The 18,032-nt window shown below is 47.7% G+C and overlaps 1 protein-coding gene and 1 long non-coding RNA gene across 2 annotated transcripts in view; one reads left to right on the top strand and one right to left on the bottom strand.

The window, feature by feature from the left end:
• Positions 1–18,032, bottom strand: part of LOC110303781 — a 178,813-nt gene that overhangs the window by 21,521 nt on the left and 139,260 nt on the right. Inside the window, exons 37-38 of the mRNA XM_021174996.2 lie at positions 10,253–10,362; positions 915–1,064 (exon numbers count right to left, since the gene is read on the bottom strand). Of these exons, the coding sequence (XP_021030655.2) occupies positions 915–1,064; positions 10,253–10,362 (260 nt within the window). The remainder of the gene's footprint in view (positions 1–914; positions 1,065–10,252; positions 10,363–18,032) is intronic.
• Positions 8,330–16,811, top strand: LOC110303782. The gene is made up of 4 exons (XR_002378957.1): positions 8,330–8,413; positions 15,876–16,045; positions 16,360–16,609; positions 16,690–16,811. It is a non-coding gene; the product is annotated as an uncharacterized LOC110303782 (long non-coding RNA).

The following is an 18,032-nucleotide window of genomic DNA, read 5'->3' on the forward strand; positions in this document are numbered from 1 at the left end:
GTGTCTTCTATATTTCTACTAGGATGACTCAATAAGTCCCATGTAACTTTAATTTTTTCAATGCCTACTTTTAATGATGGGTTTTAAACACTTTAGCCTCTCTTTTAGCCCACCACCCTCCAGAGGAAGTGGAAAAGAAAGGTTATAGGGGAACTAGACCTGTTTGGAGCAAATCTTAATTGCAATGCCAGGAACTCAGTAATTCTGTTTACAGGTCAGCAATGACAACTCACTTGCAAATACTTCACAAATATACGAGCAGTCGAGTTCAGTAGAGCGGGGATAGCAAACACAAATCAGCAGCAGTGGTATGACCTAGCAGAGACCATCAGCCCTCAGCCGAATTGGCATGAGTCAGCAGGAGGTACTGGGGCCATCAGGCACACCAGGAGAAGTTCTCTTCTGTGTCTTTCAGTGAATCGAAGATTAGCGAAGACTCAAGACCAGGAAGTGTTGCACAGCTAGCTCTCCAAGCAAGCCCTTTTCACAGTCTGTTGAGTCCTATTTTATACTCTCTCCAAACATCACATGTCCCCCACAGGTCTTGCCTCAGCACGTGAGTCTGACTTAGCAAGACTCCAGCTGAGTCTGTCTCAGCCGACATCACTCTGCCAATCAGCCCGAGTCCACGGAAGTGGTAGGAAGCTTCTTGGTGTTTCTCTCTATGGAATCACAACAAATGGAGCTCATCCATGCAAGGGAAGGCGAACCAATACAAGGGCGTTGTTAGGGAAGAATCCTTCATCACGTGTCCAAGAAAAAAACCCAATGGACAGAAATGGTGGAGGGCACCAATGACCCCCAGGTTTAGCATAAGAACATCTCTCCTCACCCCACTCAGATTTTCTTTGTCTGGTGACTCTGGGGCCTCCATGCCCACAAGCTCTCTCCTTTGCACTTCTCTGGGCACCTACCTGCTCCTTCTGGCTAAGCTTCTGCCTGGTATGCTGTAGGACATGCTCATAACACATGGAGTAGGTCTCAAAGTTGCTGCGTTCTCGAGCCATCACGTCACAGCCCAGGGAGAGGATGCAGGCTTCAAGGTGCTCCCTCCGGAAAGTGATCTGAAAGGAGAATGGTGTGTCTCTCAGCAGCTCCACGGGGCCTCTGGACAGCCACTCAAGCAAGGGCTTGGGCAACATGTTGCTTTGGCTCATAGACACATTTTCATTTCCCCTCAACACCGAACCCTTGACTGGCGATGCCTCTCTTAGTTCTGCTCTGAACCTTTGCAGAGCCAGGGACAAGAGAAGAAATGGAGGCTGGCCATGTGTCTCAACCATTAACAGTTATAAGCCAGAGCAACAAACTATTAGAATGTTAGATTTAGTTCTGCTTTCAAAGAAGATAAACGAGATGGCTGGGTTTGAACTTATGTACAGAAACTACTGTATGGATTTCTATGTGAAGTATGGAGACAAAGCAAGAGCAGCCCCCACCCCGCCCCCTGTCAGAATTCACAGTGTGATCCCCACTTCTTACTTCAGGACCCTCACATGCCTGAACAGTACTCTTTACCTTGTCCATCCAAATTCCACCTGGCCCTCTCCCTACATGGCTACCTCTTGGTCTCCACCACACCAGGAGTATTCATATCCTGGCTGAGGTCTATGCTCACTCTGGGGAACGCAGTCGAGGGACGAGACACATGTAGATCAGCGGTTCTCAAGCTGTGAACTGCAACTCTTTCAACAGGGGCCACCTAAGGCCATTGGAATGCACAGATATTTATATTATGACTCCTAACAGTAGCAAAGTTACAGTTATGGAGTAGCAATAAAAACAATTTTATGGTTGGGGGGTCAGCAATACAGGAGGGGCTGTATCAAAGGATCGCAGCATTAGGAGCAGTACTCTGTTCTACTAGAACTGCTGGCCTAGACGGAAGCCTAGGGTTCTGAGTGGACATGTTCCTATGTCCCAGGCTATAGGAGGGCCAAATGGGGCCACTTTCTGAAGCATTGGGCATCTTGCTCTGTTCTAAAGCATATGGCTCTCTTCCCTCAACACTTCCTGCAGAAGACGGGGCACATTCCATGAAGGGACAGAGGACAGAGTCCTCCCCACACACAGCAGCTTAGACTTAGGCTCTAGAGAGACCTGAGAGCCAGTCTGGATAAGGCAGGATCCATAAGCCTGCCCTAACTTCATCCCACTGCTATGATAAAACGCCAATCACAGGTAACTCTTGGAGGCAAGGAATCCCACAGTTTACACATCTAGGTGACAATCCAGCACTGAAGGAAGTTGGAGCGGGGTGCTGAGTAGGGATTCAATGCAGAACACAGAGGAGCAAAGCTTGGTGGAGCGAGTGAGCTCTGGCCCCACTCTCCTGATGGCCCATGCTTGGTTACCATTTTTATGTAGGTCAGGATCACATGCCTAAGGATGGCACTGCCAGCAGGCCAAAGTAATGAAGGCAATTCCTCAATGGGGGCCTCTCTTCTCCTGTAACCCTAGTTTCTGTCAAGTTGGCAATAAAAACCAGCCAGCACTGTGTCTGAGGAAGCAAGTACAGGTGTGTCCCCTGTGTAGACATCAGTGCCTGGATGGGTATCTGAGGTTGTGGGAGAATCATGCCCGAGCTGCGACCTGCAATCTTACATGAGCCTTCTCTGTGACAATTTCAGGATAAACCCAGATAGCTCCCTACTTACAGGCTGCTTGCTGCAGAAACCAGGCTATTCTTGGAACCTGCCATGGTCCCCTGGCTCTGATCTGCTCATCTGAGGCTCAAGGCACTGTTCTGTCAGTATGACTTTGTTGCTAAATTGACCTTCAGAGAAACCCCACAGTGGATTTTGCAAATTGTGTAGGAACTAGGAAAGATGGTGTCAGGGAGGGGACCTAGCACGGAGGAAGGGCTACAGAGGCAGATTCGGTATTCCTGCAAGGAGAACAGTCTTTACAGTTCTAGGCCTTCTGACCTGGGAACAATCCTGTAAATTTGTCTTTAGGGAATATTATGGTTTGGATCTAAAATGGTCCTGAAAGATCACATGCTAAAGGCTTGGTCCCTGGCTATGGACTCTGGTGGGGTATAACTGTATTCTTGAGGGTTGAGACTTCATCAGAGTATTATTGACTCATTGATGAAGTCAGGCTTGATGGCATTATTCCGAAGTTATGGAAGCTAGGATGTGAACCTTAGATGGAGGAATAGGTCTCAGGGGCTGGGCCCTTGGAGGAGTCAGTCTTGCCTCAGGCTCCTTATTCTGTTTCTTTGCTTCCTGGTTGACTGGAGGGGATCTGCTTTCCCCTGCTATGTGCTTCCTCATTTCTGTTGTGCCACAGTCCCAAGAGCAACCAAGCCAGCTGACGTGAACCCCTGAAACCATGAATTAAAAGAAAACCACCACCCCTTCAAGTTACTCTGGGAATTGTGTCACAGTGGAGATATGAAAACACAATGAAGTCATACGCAGTTTATGTAAACATCTTAATGTGCTGTCTAGTAGGAGAAAAACAAAATCAGCCTCAAGTGGCTTAATCAGGGAAATGAGTTAAATTTCTCTGGTTCATCTATAGGAAGCAATACTAACAACTATGTATAATATAAACATATTATACCTATCTATCTTTATATGTATCTATAACACTTTTATTTCTATCTCTACATTCCTACACACACACTCACAGTGTTGTTTATTTTATTTTATGTATTATGTTTGGCCTATATATATAAAAATATATATATATATATATATATATATATATATATATCACTCGTGTGACTGGTGCCTACACAAGAGGTCAGAAGGTGTTGACATCTGGAACTGGAATTGCAGGTAGGAGATTGTGAACTACCATGAGGATGCTGGGAATCAAGCCCAAGTCTTTTAAAAGAGAAGCCAGGGTTCTTACTCACTGAGCCACATCTTTAACCTCATGTAAAGAGATTTATAATATATGATCACCTTTTAAAAATAGGTCATAAACAAAGGGGGCCATAAGACTGCACAGTGGGAAAAGGTGCTGGCCAACAAGCCTGGTGACTTGAACTTGACATTTGAACTTACCCACAATTCACACAGTAGAAGGAGAGAACCAGCTCCCACAAGGTGTCTGCTGACCTCTACATGTGTGCTTTGGTGCGCATGTGCATGCACATGCACACACTTGCACATACACTAAACAATTAATTAATTAGTTAATTAATTCATGTAAAAATAATGCATAAAAAATAAATAGTGTAAAATGTCACACAAGATATGTTACTTTATAAAGCACATGAATGGAAAATGGTTAGTAAAGTTTAAAAAGAAATGTTACTAAAATAATAGGAGAGATGACTAGTGAGTGGTAAAATTACGAGTGTGTATTTTAAAGTATCATACTTCTATTTTCTTTTATAGATTTTATTCTTATTTTCATGAGAATGAGTGTCTTGCTTGCATGCATGCATGCATGTACACTACTTGTGTGCCTGGTGCCTGCAGAGGCCAAAAGAGGGTGCTAGATCCCTTGGAACTAGAATTACAGATGGTTGTGACCCTCCAAATAGTTGCTGGGAATTGAACCTGGGTCCTATGGAAAAGAAGCCAGTGCTCTTAACCACGGAGCCATTTCACCAGCCCATAGTTCTATTTTCTAATATAATAGAATCACAGTTTGTACACGTAATTAAGATAAACGTTACATAAAGGATACATACTAAAAGTTATGTTTTCAGAAAGGCATCGCTTGTATCAGCCTGGCAGGATGTAACAAAGACTGGTCCATGGAATCCGAGGACAACTTCTGCTTGTGAGAGGGAACCAGCTACTGGCAGGTAGAAGATCAGAGTCCTGGGATTCATCCTCCAGTGTCCCCTTAGATAAGGGCCCCTTCGGGGGGTGGGGTAAAGCAGGTCACACTGACCCTGCCTCCATCTGGCCCTTCTGACCTTTTGGACGATCATCACCGGGAAGCTATTGGCGCAACACCAGGATGCAGAAGCTCTCTTTGGAAAGGGAAGACTTTTCTAGTTTGACTGTTGAAAGCCTCAAGCCATGAGAAGTCATAGCCAGGGTGATTAGTGAGGGCGTGGCCAGTGACCTCACCTCAGGCCACGCTGGAAGCCCTCCCCGTGACTCATCCCTTACTGGCCAGGCAATCTTTCCTGGAGTGAGCACAAGTCAACAAGGCCTCCATTGACGCTATAGCAATCACCTTTCACATTAACTTCCTGCCACCAGAGCCCCTGAAGATGTGGCACTCTGCCATGGGCTTCCTCACCAGCAGGGGTTTTCCTTAGCAGGAGTAAGGAGCCCCTGGAGAATTTGGATGACACCATGGAGGGGGGGAGGTTGCCTGAGCTCTACCCTTAAGCACTTCCCCAGAGGAGCTGGCGAAGTTTCGCTGCTTCCTTCTCCCAGGAGGCTCCACAGGGGCAAGAGCAGTTGGGCAGAAAGATCCACTCCAGGAGCCAGGAGCTCTCAGCTCAAGCACCGTGCTTCCTGAGGCTCTGAGACTGGGGTGGAGGAAGAGGTACTCTCTCATGAGCAGGGGCGTGGCAGGGCGTGTCTAAGATGGGTCCCATGATGGGTGCTGTGGCTGGCAGGTGAGGAAGAAAGATTTCAGGTCTCCTTTACACACTGCCCTCGGACTTCCTGAGCATGCGAAGCATAAGAAGCCATTTGTAGAGCACATGCTCCACCCTTGACCCTCGGCTTTCTGCTGGCGCTCCCACAGCTGCTTACCTGCACCTCTCCCTTTCAGAGTCACTGCAGAGGTCCCTCCCACCTGTGTAAAGACTAGCTCGACCAGGTTTCACACTCCCAATTCCCCCACACTGGTCCAGATTTTCCGAGTAAGCACCACTGCCTTGTCAGGACTGCTCCGTGGCGGCATTTACACCTGAGCCTGACTACACTGTGTGTGGGCTGGGGGAACAGAAGATTGCCCTGGGCGCTGATTCTTCAAGAGAGCCAGTCTTGGGTGAGGCTTGATGGGTGCCAGGGCTTATTATGTGTGCCATGGTTTTATAGGTGTGGACCACCACACGGACACCATTTGTTTTGTATCGGGCACAGTATTTTGGAGGTTTCTAAAACACCAATTCTGTTGGTGTGTGCCTATTTACTCTGAGACTGACACCCAAGGGTTGCACACAGGGACACTCAGCACCTAGCTCTATGCCCTGCTCCTACATGCCCCCTCCCCACCCCCACTCCCTACCCACACTCCGAGGTGTCTTCCTTCCCCTGCCCGTCTTCATGTTGGCAGCTCCTCTTGTGTTTCAAGATGTGGCCCCAACAACACCTCTATGAGGCCTTCACGTGCCCTCTACCCATAAATAGATACATGTATTATTTTTTTAAACTTTCTTTTTTAATAGACTCCAGCTCTGTTTCAAGGGAAAAAATATTAGCACCAGTGGTGGATGGAGACTGGTTTACTAGAAACTGGGAAGAGACTAGACAACGACATGAGTTTTTAAAGAAAGATTGCCAGGTTGACCTGATTTTCTCAGGAAATAGAGCAGGAGGATGCTTGAGAACCGGGCTGGAAGAGCATGGTTGCGTGGCAGAATAACTGTATGCTCCAGGCCCATGTCTGTGGCAGCTGCACAGCCTGGGAGGTCTAGTGTGGCAGCTTGGGGACTTGGGATCTGTCCTGACTTCACAGCTACTAATGACTTAAACAAGGATGCTTAGGGCTCAGAGCATCAAGAGGCTAAAGAATGGCCCAAACTGACCAAGAAGACAGATGGTGGGACAGTACAATGTCCAAGGACAATATGCGAGCTTCAGGGAACAGCCAATGATGTCAGTCACTGCGGCTGCCCAACCCAGCACACTTCCAGGCAGTGATCCAAGAGAAACAAGGAGGCCAAGGTCACCGTGAGCTGAGCATGCAACCTAGGACTTAAAGGAGACCGGCCAGGACTGCGAAGTGTGCACCTGACTGAACAGCAGAAAAGAACAGTGGTGGCTTGTGCGGGGAGGACAGGGAGGCTGAGGACCCCATGTCACTGCCCAGCCCACCATGCATGGAATAAACTGTAAAGGGGCTCAGGAAAGCACTGCTTCCCAGTCTGCATGCTCTGGTGTGGGGCCACACCTCGGACAGGTGTGCAGCCCACCGCCCCACAGGCACCCACTGAGGTTTGTCTTCCTGACCAAGCCCACGGCTGCACCGTGAAGACTCCATCCTCCACAGCAATGGCTCCAGTGGGACCGGGATATGGGAAGGCTCACGGTCAGGGGAGGACCAAATACCACTTAGTTACAGCTGAGCAAACCCAAGCTGCCTGGGGCTGGGGCAGTTTGGTTGTGAGTGAGCTCGTGGTTCCTGCAGGTGAGCAGAGGCTGGTGTCTCCAAGGTCTCCAAGCACTTCCTGAGCTGCAGATACACCTGATAGAGATTTGCCCCGCCTGCGAATCCTACGTTTCCTGCCTACAAGATGTTATCCTTAGCTGGGTGTGGTGACACAGGCCTATGACCTAGCAGCTGGGAAATGGAAGCAGGAGGATGGCAGAGTTGGGGGCCTCAAAGTGAAAACAACATTCCGTGCCCTGCCAAAAACCAAAGATCCTTATCCTCAGTGATGGGCTGAGCAACAGGGTGCAGCTCGTGTGTGTGTGTGTGTGTGTGTGTGTGTGTGTGTGATGCTCATATATACATGTGTGTGTGTGTATGATGTTTATATATATATATATATATATATATATATATATATATATATAATGCTCACACAGACATATATATGAGCATCACACATATGTGTGTGTGTGCATGTATGATGCTTATATATATATATACATATATATATAAATAAAATGCTCACACACATATATATATGAGCAGGAATTCATACATACATACAGATGTATATATGTGTGTATATACACACACACACACATATATACACACACATCACAAAACTTATTCTTTTAACTGTCATCAAATACGGAACAGTGGCAGCATCATGACCACATGACAAATCTCTTTCCATCTCACAAAATAAAACCAGTACCCACTGAACACTAATTTGCGCTTTCTGTCCCCACCCCTGGAAACCCCATCCCACCTTTTTTCTCTGAGAGTCTTCAGGGAACCTGAGAAGTATCAAATTCAGAATCCTTACACTCGTTTTACTCTGCATCATGGTTCATTGTGTGGCACTGTGTGTCAGAATGCCCTGTCTTTTTTGTTTTTGAGGATTAATACACTATTTTTATTTGTGCATACTATTTTTATTTATGTGTGTATGCCTGCACGGGTTCATGTACACCCCTGAAAGCAAACGTATTTGTAAGCTGCCCAGTGTTGGGGCCTGCTGCGAGACCAGCAAGCACTCTTCATTCCTGAGCCATCGCCAGCCTTTTAAAGCAAGCCACGGTGTGTCTTGATTTAAGGCCCGCTGCCCCTGGGAGATGGGGTCTCTCATCAGCACCCACAATGATGCTTCAGTGTGACTGAACGCCGAGTGAATATATGACTGTCTGTGTCTGGGGGAAACGGACCTCCAACCACACTTGAGAATCCTCTACCTCATGACCTAGGGTTAAAATGCTTAATGTAAACATTATGGGAACACTTCCAAAAACGTAAGAAAAATGTAAGCCTGAAGAAAACAATATCCACCCAAAATTGAGCACATTTTTCCAAAACAGATTTTTTTTTAAGTTTTAAATTTCATTTATTTATTTACTAACTTAAAAAAGAAATACAGTCTTTCTGTGTAGTCCAGGCTAGTTTGCAGTTCTTGTCTCCTTCCCTCTAACTGACGAATGTGTGTACGTTTTTACGTGGAGGTCAGAGGGCAATGTGCTGGAGTCTGTTTTCTCCTTCCACTGTGTGGGTTCTGGGGATTAAACTCAGGTCACCAATCTTGGCAGCAAGCCCCTTACTTACTCAGCCATCTCACTGCTCCCTGGGGTGGAACTCATTTTCCTCCCTTTCCATTGTGTGTGTGTGTGTGTGTGTGTGTGTGTTTGCATATGCATGTGAGCATGCCATGGTGTTTGTGTGTGGGTTGGATGGAACAACGTTCACGAGTTGGTTGTCCACTTTCACCATGGGTCCCACAGATGGAACTCAGGTCACCCACGCTTGGCTGCAAGCACCTTTACTCACTGATCCATCTTACTGGCCCCCAGGCCTGGAACTTTTAGTCTACCTGCCTGAGCCTCCCGAGTGCTAGGATTACAAGTGTGTACCACCGTGCCTGGCAGGACAGATTTCCCTTTTTTTTATTGTAATAGTTGCATGGAGATGATCTGTCTGTCAAGCACTTATTAATGAATGACCCTGAGCCTGGTGTCCAAGCACGCGTGTGTGCTTCCTCATGCCGCCTTCTCAGACATAAGAGTCAATCAAAATGGACTCTTTCAATTTTAGCAACTGCTTCCTGCCAAGGGTAAATACTGTTAAAACACTACATTTTAGGGTGTTAAAGAGCTCACATAGCTTTTCTGATATACACAAATGTAAAATTATTGGTGCTACTTCTGCTGTGGAGGAAATGGGGGCGGGGAATGAAACGCTACTCTTTGCTGCTGTTAGCCTGTTACTAGCTTTTCCCCCTCAAACTGTACACTTCAAAAATATTTCCTACACCAGGCAGTGGTGGCACAGGCCTTTAATCCTAACTCTTGGGAGGCAGAGGCAGGCAGATTTCTGAGTTCGAGGCCAGCCTGGTCTACAAAGTGAGTTACAGGACAGCCAGGGCTACACAGAGAAACCCTGTCTTGCAAAACCAAAACCAACCAAACAAAAATTTCCTAGTTATGTGTATCATAGGCCTTTTTCGTTTTTCTCTCTTTAACTTTTTTTTTTTNTTNTTTTTTTTTGTTTTTTTTTGTTTTTCGAGACAGGGTTTCTCTGTGTAGCCCTGGCTGTCCTGGCACTCACTTTGTAGACCAGGCTGGCCTCGAACTCAGAAATCCGCCTGCCTCTGCCTCCCGAGTGCTGGGATTAAAGGCGTGCGCCACCACGCCCGGCTTAACTTTTTTATACTAACAAATCAACAACCGGAAATGTTACTTTAAAAAAAAAATTAACCCATTCAAAAGTTTCAAGTTTGTCTTTAAACATTTGACCACATTTTTTGACTAGCCAATGTTCATTTCCCGATTACTCCAAAATGGACAGACATTGGGCTTTTTCATACTAAAATGATAGTGCGCAGTGGTCTTTTGGGGTTCAGCCTCAGGAGTCACATCCTTAGGGAGAGTAAGAGCGCACCAGGGAGTGTGTTAAATGGTGGCCTTCCTCCCTGGGTTTCTGTCCAAAGGGAACCGCAGCCTTCACTTTGAATGCCTACCTGGGGTCCATCATCTTGGGAATCCTCCATCAGTCTCTGTACAAATCTCTCAACTATCTGGGGTCTCATAACTGAAAAATTTTCTTTCATGACTTGGTGTTTCCAAAGATCTAGGAAAAAATAAGAACAGATCAGTGTGACATCATAAAACACAGACTGCCACTAAGGGCGATACTCCACAGCTCCCGAGGGATGCACAACGAGTCTTCCATTGTGAGACTCCTGTGAGGAAAGTTGGGGTGGGGGTGGGGTGGGAGGGCAGTCAGGACACAGAACCCTCTGTAACAGGACTGAAGGGAGACCTCTAGAAAAGCTCTTAACAAAAAAGGCTTTGGGGATGCCCTCCTGAAAGCCAGTGAATGATACTGTTGCTGTGGAGAAAACCCTGAAGGAAAGGGCACGCTGCCCTTGACCTCCCCTTGACCTTCCCTGCATCCTCATCAATAGCCTGTATCTGTGATCATTTCAGCCTAACACAGCCTCAGAACGAAGCAAAGAGCATCATGGCTGATGCATAGGAGATGAGGCTCACGTGACCTTACTCAGAGCATTGTTATTTACGGTGGCAGAAGCGACAGGAAACGTAGCTGTCCGTCATCTGGGATCATTTTCAGTTATGGCCACCCTTCCAACAGAGTAGTGCCCAACTGTTCACAGGAAGAAACTCTTCCAATGATGATGGAAACGTTTGATGGTGTGGTAGTTTGAATATGCTTGGCCTATGGGAAGTGGCACTATTAGGAGATATGGACTTGTGGAGGAAGTGTGTCCTGTGGGGGTGGGCTTTGAGGTTCTATGCTTAAGTTCCACCCAGAGAAAAAGGGAGAGACCCTCTGCCTGGCTGCCTGCAGAGGAGTCTCCTCTTGCTTGCCTTCAGATCGAGATGGAGCACTCTCAGCTCCTGCCATGCTTCCCACCATGGTGATAACGAACTGAACCTGTAAGCCAGCCCCAATTAAATGTTGTTCTTTATAAGAGTTGCCTTGGTCATGGTGTCTCTTCACAGCATCAGAAACCCTAACTAAGACAAATGGTATTGATCCAACGGCAAGGTGTAGGGTTAGTAAGTGGGGATGGCGAGGTATAGAACCATGAATATCAAAGAGGAGCCGACATAGAGCAGTGACAACAGGACTTTCCCCTTCTTTCTGCTCTGTCCTCATTTCCCTGTTCCTGGACTGCTCACAGCAGTGCAGCCTCTGCCCTGTTTTATAAAGCCCCTCCTCCTGATTCTCCGCTCACATCCATCAATCACCTCATTTCTTTGCATCCTTTCATGGTAAAATTCCCAGAAAGCAATGCCATCTCTCAAATCCACTTTCCTGGTTTGCACTTCCACAAGTTTGGGGAAACTGGTTTTGTTTTAAATACCCACAACTTCCTCCAAACCCAGTGGCCTGACTTGCCTACCCGATTCATAACCTTCCCCTGTTGGGGATGCTTCCCTCTTGTGGCTGGCTCCCTTCTTCTCACACTCCCTGTGCCCCAGGACTCAGCCTCTGCCTAAGAACTCACTTCTGTGCGCTTATACATTCGCTTTACTGTCTCATCCTCTCAAAGTTGATTTACAGCAATCATCATCATCTCAAGTTTAGATGAACAACATCTTTTCATTTTAAAGATCACATAAAACTTAATTTATGCACAATAATGTCAGAGTCTCTTCCCTAAATGGCTCCCTCTACAGTTTGCCCCATGTCAAAGGTAGATCTTCCATCTTTCCAATTATTCCAACCCCCCCGGGGTCACAATGGCTGCTCTTTTTCTCACATTCTGTATTATATCTGATCTATCACTGCTGCTTCTAAAGATGTCCAACATCTAACCACATACAGTTCTCTGCTTCTAATTTCACCTGGGAGGAAGCTGGAGAGATGGTACTGAGGTCAAGTGCTTGCCTTGCAAGCAAAGGACCTGAGTTCTATACTTAGAGCACACCTATAAAGGATGGTTGGGTGTGGTAACAGATCTGTAAGCCCATTGCTGAGGAGACCAAGACAAGCAGACCCCCTGTGCTCACTTACCCAGTTGGTGAGCTCCAAGTAGTGAGGGACCATTTCAACAAACAGGTGGATGACTTCTGGAGAACAACACTTAAGGTTGTTCCCTGTCCTCCACATGCATGTGCACCCACAACACATGCATACGCACACACACATGCAAAATAAAACATAAGCCATCTATCCTGGGTCTAAGGAATCTCAGGGAGAGCTGTGGGTATGTGGAAGAAGACAAACCCACTGCTCCTCTTCTGTCGAGTGCACCAGGGAGTTCCCTGCCTGTTGTGGCTTCTCCTTCCCCTTAGATGAGAGTGTCTGCCACACACTCCAATTCTGATGGGATGACCAGCACACAAGAGCAAGTGTCCATTACCACTGTTCAGAAATGGCTGCACCCCTGCGTTTTCTAGACTGCTATTGGACCAGAAGTCTTGATTCTGAAAATGGGACTCCACATTTCTTCTATAGATGGCTACTTTGCATAATAGAACCATAAATCAAAGTTCACAAGATGCTTAGGGTTTTAATGAGCCTAAGCTTTGATGGAACAGACAGAGCTCATAATTGTCATGGGAAAACGTTTCAGACGCGAGCTTGGCTGCCTTTGCTGGTACTGTGGGCAGGGAGGCCCACGGAGGTGCTGAGTCTGACACATGCTTCTAGCTTGGGACCAGTCTGGGGTTTATTTCTGGCTCCAGCTAAGGAGAAACCTTTTCCTGGAAGACTTCTCAGCTCTCTCTCTCCTTGCACATGAGTTCAAATTAAGATCCACAGCTGGACTTACTGGCTGGAGCCAGGGAGAGAGGAAGTCAACCAAGAAATTCCTGGCAAAGATGAGTCCACCTCTACATCTGTTCTCAGTGCATGTGTGTGGCCATGGCCCCTTCAACAGGCAAAGCATCAGGAGAGGGGTATGTTCTCTCTCTCTCTCTCTCTCTCTCTCTGTATTTGTGCACATATGTGTGTATGTAAAGTGCACAGTATGTGTGTGTGTGCTTGTGTGTCTGTATCTCTGTCTTTGTGTGTGTGTGCTTGTGTGCATATATGTATGTATGTAATGTGCACACTGTGTGTGAGTGTGTGAGGGTGGGTGTGAATGCAGGTCAGAGGAGAGGTCAGAGGACAGCCTCAGGCGTTGGCCCTTGCCTTGCCTTGCATTTGAACCAGGATCTTTGCTTGGTTTTAGCCCAGGCTAACCTTTGGATTCACCCCCATCTTTGTGGGGACACGCGAGGATTCCTGCCCCAGCATCCAGCTTTCCGTGGTTCTGAGGATTCCCGTTTGTGTGGCAAGCACTTCACCCACTCAGTTGTCTCCCCAGCCTGGAGCCACAGTTTTACAGATGATGGGGTGAGAGGCAGGAGGCAGTGGCCCTGTGGTTACATTACAAACCTTTTCTCTATCAAGTGCACTTTGACTAAAGGAGAGCTTGGTTTTTAGCTGGCCAGATCACTTCCCTTTCTCCCTCTCCCTGAACCGCTTAGCTTGAAGCCCTGTACTTCCCCCACTGGTTCTCTGGATCTCAGTGGTCCCTGGGTGGGAACCCAAGAGGGAAGTGAAAGCTGAAGGCTCACAGCTGCCTGGCGGAGGTGTTCCCCTCCCCCAAGGCCAGGGGCCCCAGAGAGTGGGAAGCTTGAAAGAAAGCACAGTGAGCGGAGCTGACCTGTCCTCCTGTGATGTTTCAATCTCCTACTCCCAATACTAGCTTCCCAAGCTGCGCTATTTTCTGGACAGGGTAAGCAGTGACCATGCAGTAAAGGTTCAGGGTCTCCATTAGGGGGAAATGTTCCACACTTACCAGGATGGTTGCTACAAACTGTCAGCTTGACAGAATCCAGAATCCTCTAGGAGACAAACCTAGGAGGATGTCCATAAGGAAGTCTCTAGACTATGAGGTGAGAAACCCACTCTAAATGTGGGCAGCAACACTGGGTGGCAGCATCCCATGGACTGCGACCTCACACTGACTAAAAAGGAGAGTGAAGCACAGTGTCACTCTCTCTCTCTCTCTCTCTCTCTCTCTCTCGGTCTCTCTGTTTCTGTGTATGTGTGTGTCTGTCTCTGTCTGTCTTTCTCTGTCTCTCTGTCTGTCTGTCTGTCTCTGTCTCTCTGTCTGTCTCTGTCTGTCTTTCTCTGTCTCTGTCTATCTGTCTCCCCTCCCTGACTAGGTGCTATGTTCCTGCTGTCAGGTCATCCTGCTATGAGGGACTGAGGCCTCCATCTGTGAGTCAAAAGAAACCCACTTTTCCTTGAGTTGTGGGGCATTTTGTCAGAAGAAAAAAGTTAACTCAGGCACTTATTTTGACATAAAACACTTTAGGCTATCCAATATGTTATCTGAAACTGCAACATGTTATCCAATATTGCAGTTTTAGAGCTCAGAGGCTTAGGAAGGGCAAGTTCAAGGACAGCTTGGGCTAGGTAGTGAGAGTCTGTCTCAACAAAAGGAAAAACGTGGGCAGCGCTGTCGGGGTTTGGGGATGTAGTTCAGTGGGAGAGCCCTTGCCTGACATGCACGAAGTCTGAGGTCCAATTCATGCTCTTGGGAAGGAAAGGACTAATAGTTAAATAATTAACAAAATTATTATAAAATATATACATTATATATAATTATAAAAAATTAAATAAAAAACAAAGTAGAGCCTGTTTTCAAAGGATAGATACGATCTGTATTTCATTTCATTTAAAATACACAAGTGTACAAATATTTGCTAGCAGTCTCATGTAGAGTGCAGGACTTTGCACATGGCCACTCCAGCCTGGCTGGATGGCTGGATCATCTCTCCTCTGTAAATATGACTTGGTTCCGTGGCTCACTCTCGGCTCCATAGTCTGTATGGTTTGACAGCTGTATACTGTAGAGTGTATGGATAACAATTTCTATGTGTATTTATTGTAGCAAAGAATAGATGGTTGAGGTTTGCTCTGTTGCTATGCATTGTAATACAAGGTGTGGGCCCCCAAGGCCTTGTTGCCCCTGAGACCAGAGAGTCCTCACATAGGCCCAAGTGACCCTATGTGATCTTGCCCCCAAGTTATTTCTGAAAGATGCCTACAGCCTATAGCTGGGCAGAATTGAGATCCGGCAGGGCTTGGGGTTTCCTGGCTCAGGCTCAGGTCAGAGAAGAACAATGGGTTAGGAGTCAAGAAAGCACCGCCATGAGGGCTGGATTCTATAAGGAAGGACAGCTGGAGGAAGGGCAGCCCAGCCTCTGGGCTGGAGACTTCAGCATAGTGGGTAGGGTCTGCCACCCAGTCCCAGTAACAGGTAGGGACTGGGGGATGCTGGGAGAACCTGGGTGGCCAGCATCCACTCTGATATGTTAATGGGCATCTCAGCCATTTGTCCCAGGTTTGAGACCCAACACATACTTTGCTGGTTGCTGGCTGCTGGCTGCTGGCTTCCTTCCCCAAAGTATGAGCCATGCATGCATAAATGCATCCATACATCCATGCATCTATCCATCCATGCACATGTATGCATAGTAGTATGTATGTATATATATTCCACTTTGGAGACTGTTGGCCTTGTAATTGTTAAGTAAAAAACTAGAAAAACAGTTTAAAAATCAATTTAATGCCAAAGTGTCAAAGGTAGAGGTGACAGGCCTCTCTGAATTCAGGGAGCCTGTGTCTGGCACAGAAAGCTCCAGGCTGAACCAGGATATCTGCAGCCATTGCTAGCTCAGGGGAGGAGGGGGAGCAACCACAGCTATCAAGAGCCAGTGCCCGGACCAGGTGTGGCTGCTGTCTTCACAGGCTTCCTGACAAGCCGGAGATCATAAATAAAAGAGTAAGTTCCAAAGACAGAGTGGAAAGGAAACAGAGAAAAAGTTTTCCAGGGTTTGATGTGTGTGTATGTGTGTGTGCACCATACATGTGCACACTGAAGTCAGAGGTTGACATTCACTCTCTACCTTATATTGTGAGCCACAGACCCTGAGCAGGCTGCCCACACTGAGTTCCAGGGCTCAACCTGACTACACTTCTGGTGCTGAATTACAGTCATGCCTGGCTTTTTACATGGGACTCTGAACTTGGGTCCTACGTGTTTATGTGGCAAGCATTCTACTGACTAAGCCATCTCTGCTCCCCTGACCCCTCCAGTTCTCCTTTGGCAGGAACACAGGAATCCTGGTGTGGCCAACAGTGAAAGCAAAAAGCCTGAGGGAAAAGCCTAGAGCCTCTGCTAACTCTACAGGGTTACTCCACTTCTCTCTCTAATCCTAACCGCCTCTGAGAAGCCACCAGTGCCAGGCGAGCCACGATGTCAAAGCTGACACCAAAGGCTGTTCTCTGGAGAAGCTGCTGCCTCTGTTTAGAAGCTGTGCCCCTTAGGGCTGCAGTGAACTATGGGGTGGGTAGAAATTCTAATGCCTGGGAATTACAGTGGTACCAATTCCACAGACTAAACCGAAGTAACACCTTCCTTCACAGCTACCCTGGCACAAAGTGGGGACCTGCTTGCTTGCATTAGGGAACTCAGCTGACCCAGACCTTCATACTGACACATGCCCCCGCAGACCAAAGGCCAAAACCGAAATAAAACGGAAGAGTGGGAAGAGTGGTAATTACTGCACCATGCGGTACAGGATTTATTTTAGTGTGTGTGTGTGTGTCTGGTATGTGGAGGATTGAGTCCAGGTCTGGCACATGCTAGGCAAACATCCTGCGTCATATTCCCAGAAGCACATTGTTTTAAATTCTTGTAAGGATAGAATCCAAGCAGGGATCTAACTAGAGCCAGTCAATACACTCTAGCCAGCATGATTTACCAATGTCAGCTTGACCACAGGGCAGAATAACTCCACTTTGTTCCTCCGCTTCCCTCCTACACTGGTCCTTTACACGGGCTCTCGGGCTCTCGGGCTCTCGGGCTCTCGGGCTCTCGGGCTCTCGGGCTCTCGGGCTCTCGGGCTCTGGGGCTCTCGGGCTCTCGGGCTCTGGGGCTCTCGGGCTCTCGGGCTCTGGGGCTCTCAGGCTCTCGGGCTCTGGGGCTCTCGGGCTCTCAGGCTCTGGGGCTCTGGGGCTCTGGGGCTCTCGGGCTCTCAGNGGCTCTGGGGCTCTCGGGCTCTCAGGCTCTGGGGCTCTCGGGCTCTCGGGCTCTGGGGCTCTCGGGCTCTCAGGCTCTGGGGCTCTCAGGCTCTGGGGCTCTCGGGCTCTCAGGCTCTGGGGCTCTGGGGCTCTCGGGCTCTCGGGCTCTCGGGCTCTCGGGCTCTCGGGCTCTCGGGCAGCCCAGCTTCCCTTGGTGGTTGCACCTGCTCAGGGCTTGCGCCTTTTGTGCTAGGACTCAGAAGGGAGCAACCTGGATGTCAGACACAGCCCAAACAAGGAAGCTTTGTATCTTGCCTCTTGTGTTCCAGAACTGAAGCTCTGTCATGCTCCATTCTCTGATGACGTGTGCAGCCGATGCCCTTGGGGGCGTGGCCAGCTCACACAGGGCACAGTCTTCTTCCAGAAGCCCTGATTGTGGAACTCAGTGACTTGAGAGTCCTAATAAAATGATGCACTTGGGAGGGGAAAAAGGTACGGTCTAAGGTGAGGACGAGGTTATAATCAACACGCTGGTGGCTATAGATGGCCTCCTCTCAGAGGAAAACCCAATTTGCTCCACTTCTGCCCTAGCTCAGAGGTTCTGGATCTTTCTGGAGGATGGCTAGGAATTATGAATAAATATTTGATGGTCTTCATAATCCACAGAACCTGCTGCAATGAAAATTCAGGGCCAATTTGTTCAAAAATGAAGAAGAAAGTATCTATGCAAGTTCTAAATAGAAAGC

The sequence above is a fragment of the Mus caroli genome, chromosome 10 (genome assembly GCF_900094665.2).
Source record: "Mus caroli chromosome 10, CAROLI_EIJ_v1.1, whole genome shotgun sequence".
Classification (NCBI taxonomy): Eukaryota; Metazoa; Chordata; class Mammalia; order Rodentia; family Muridae; genus Mus; species Mus caroli.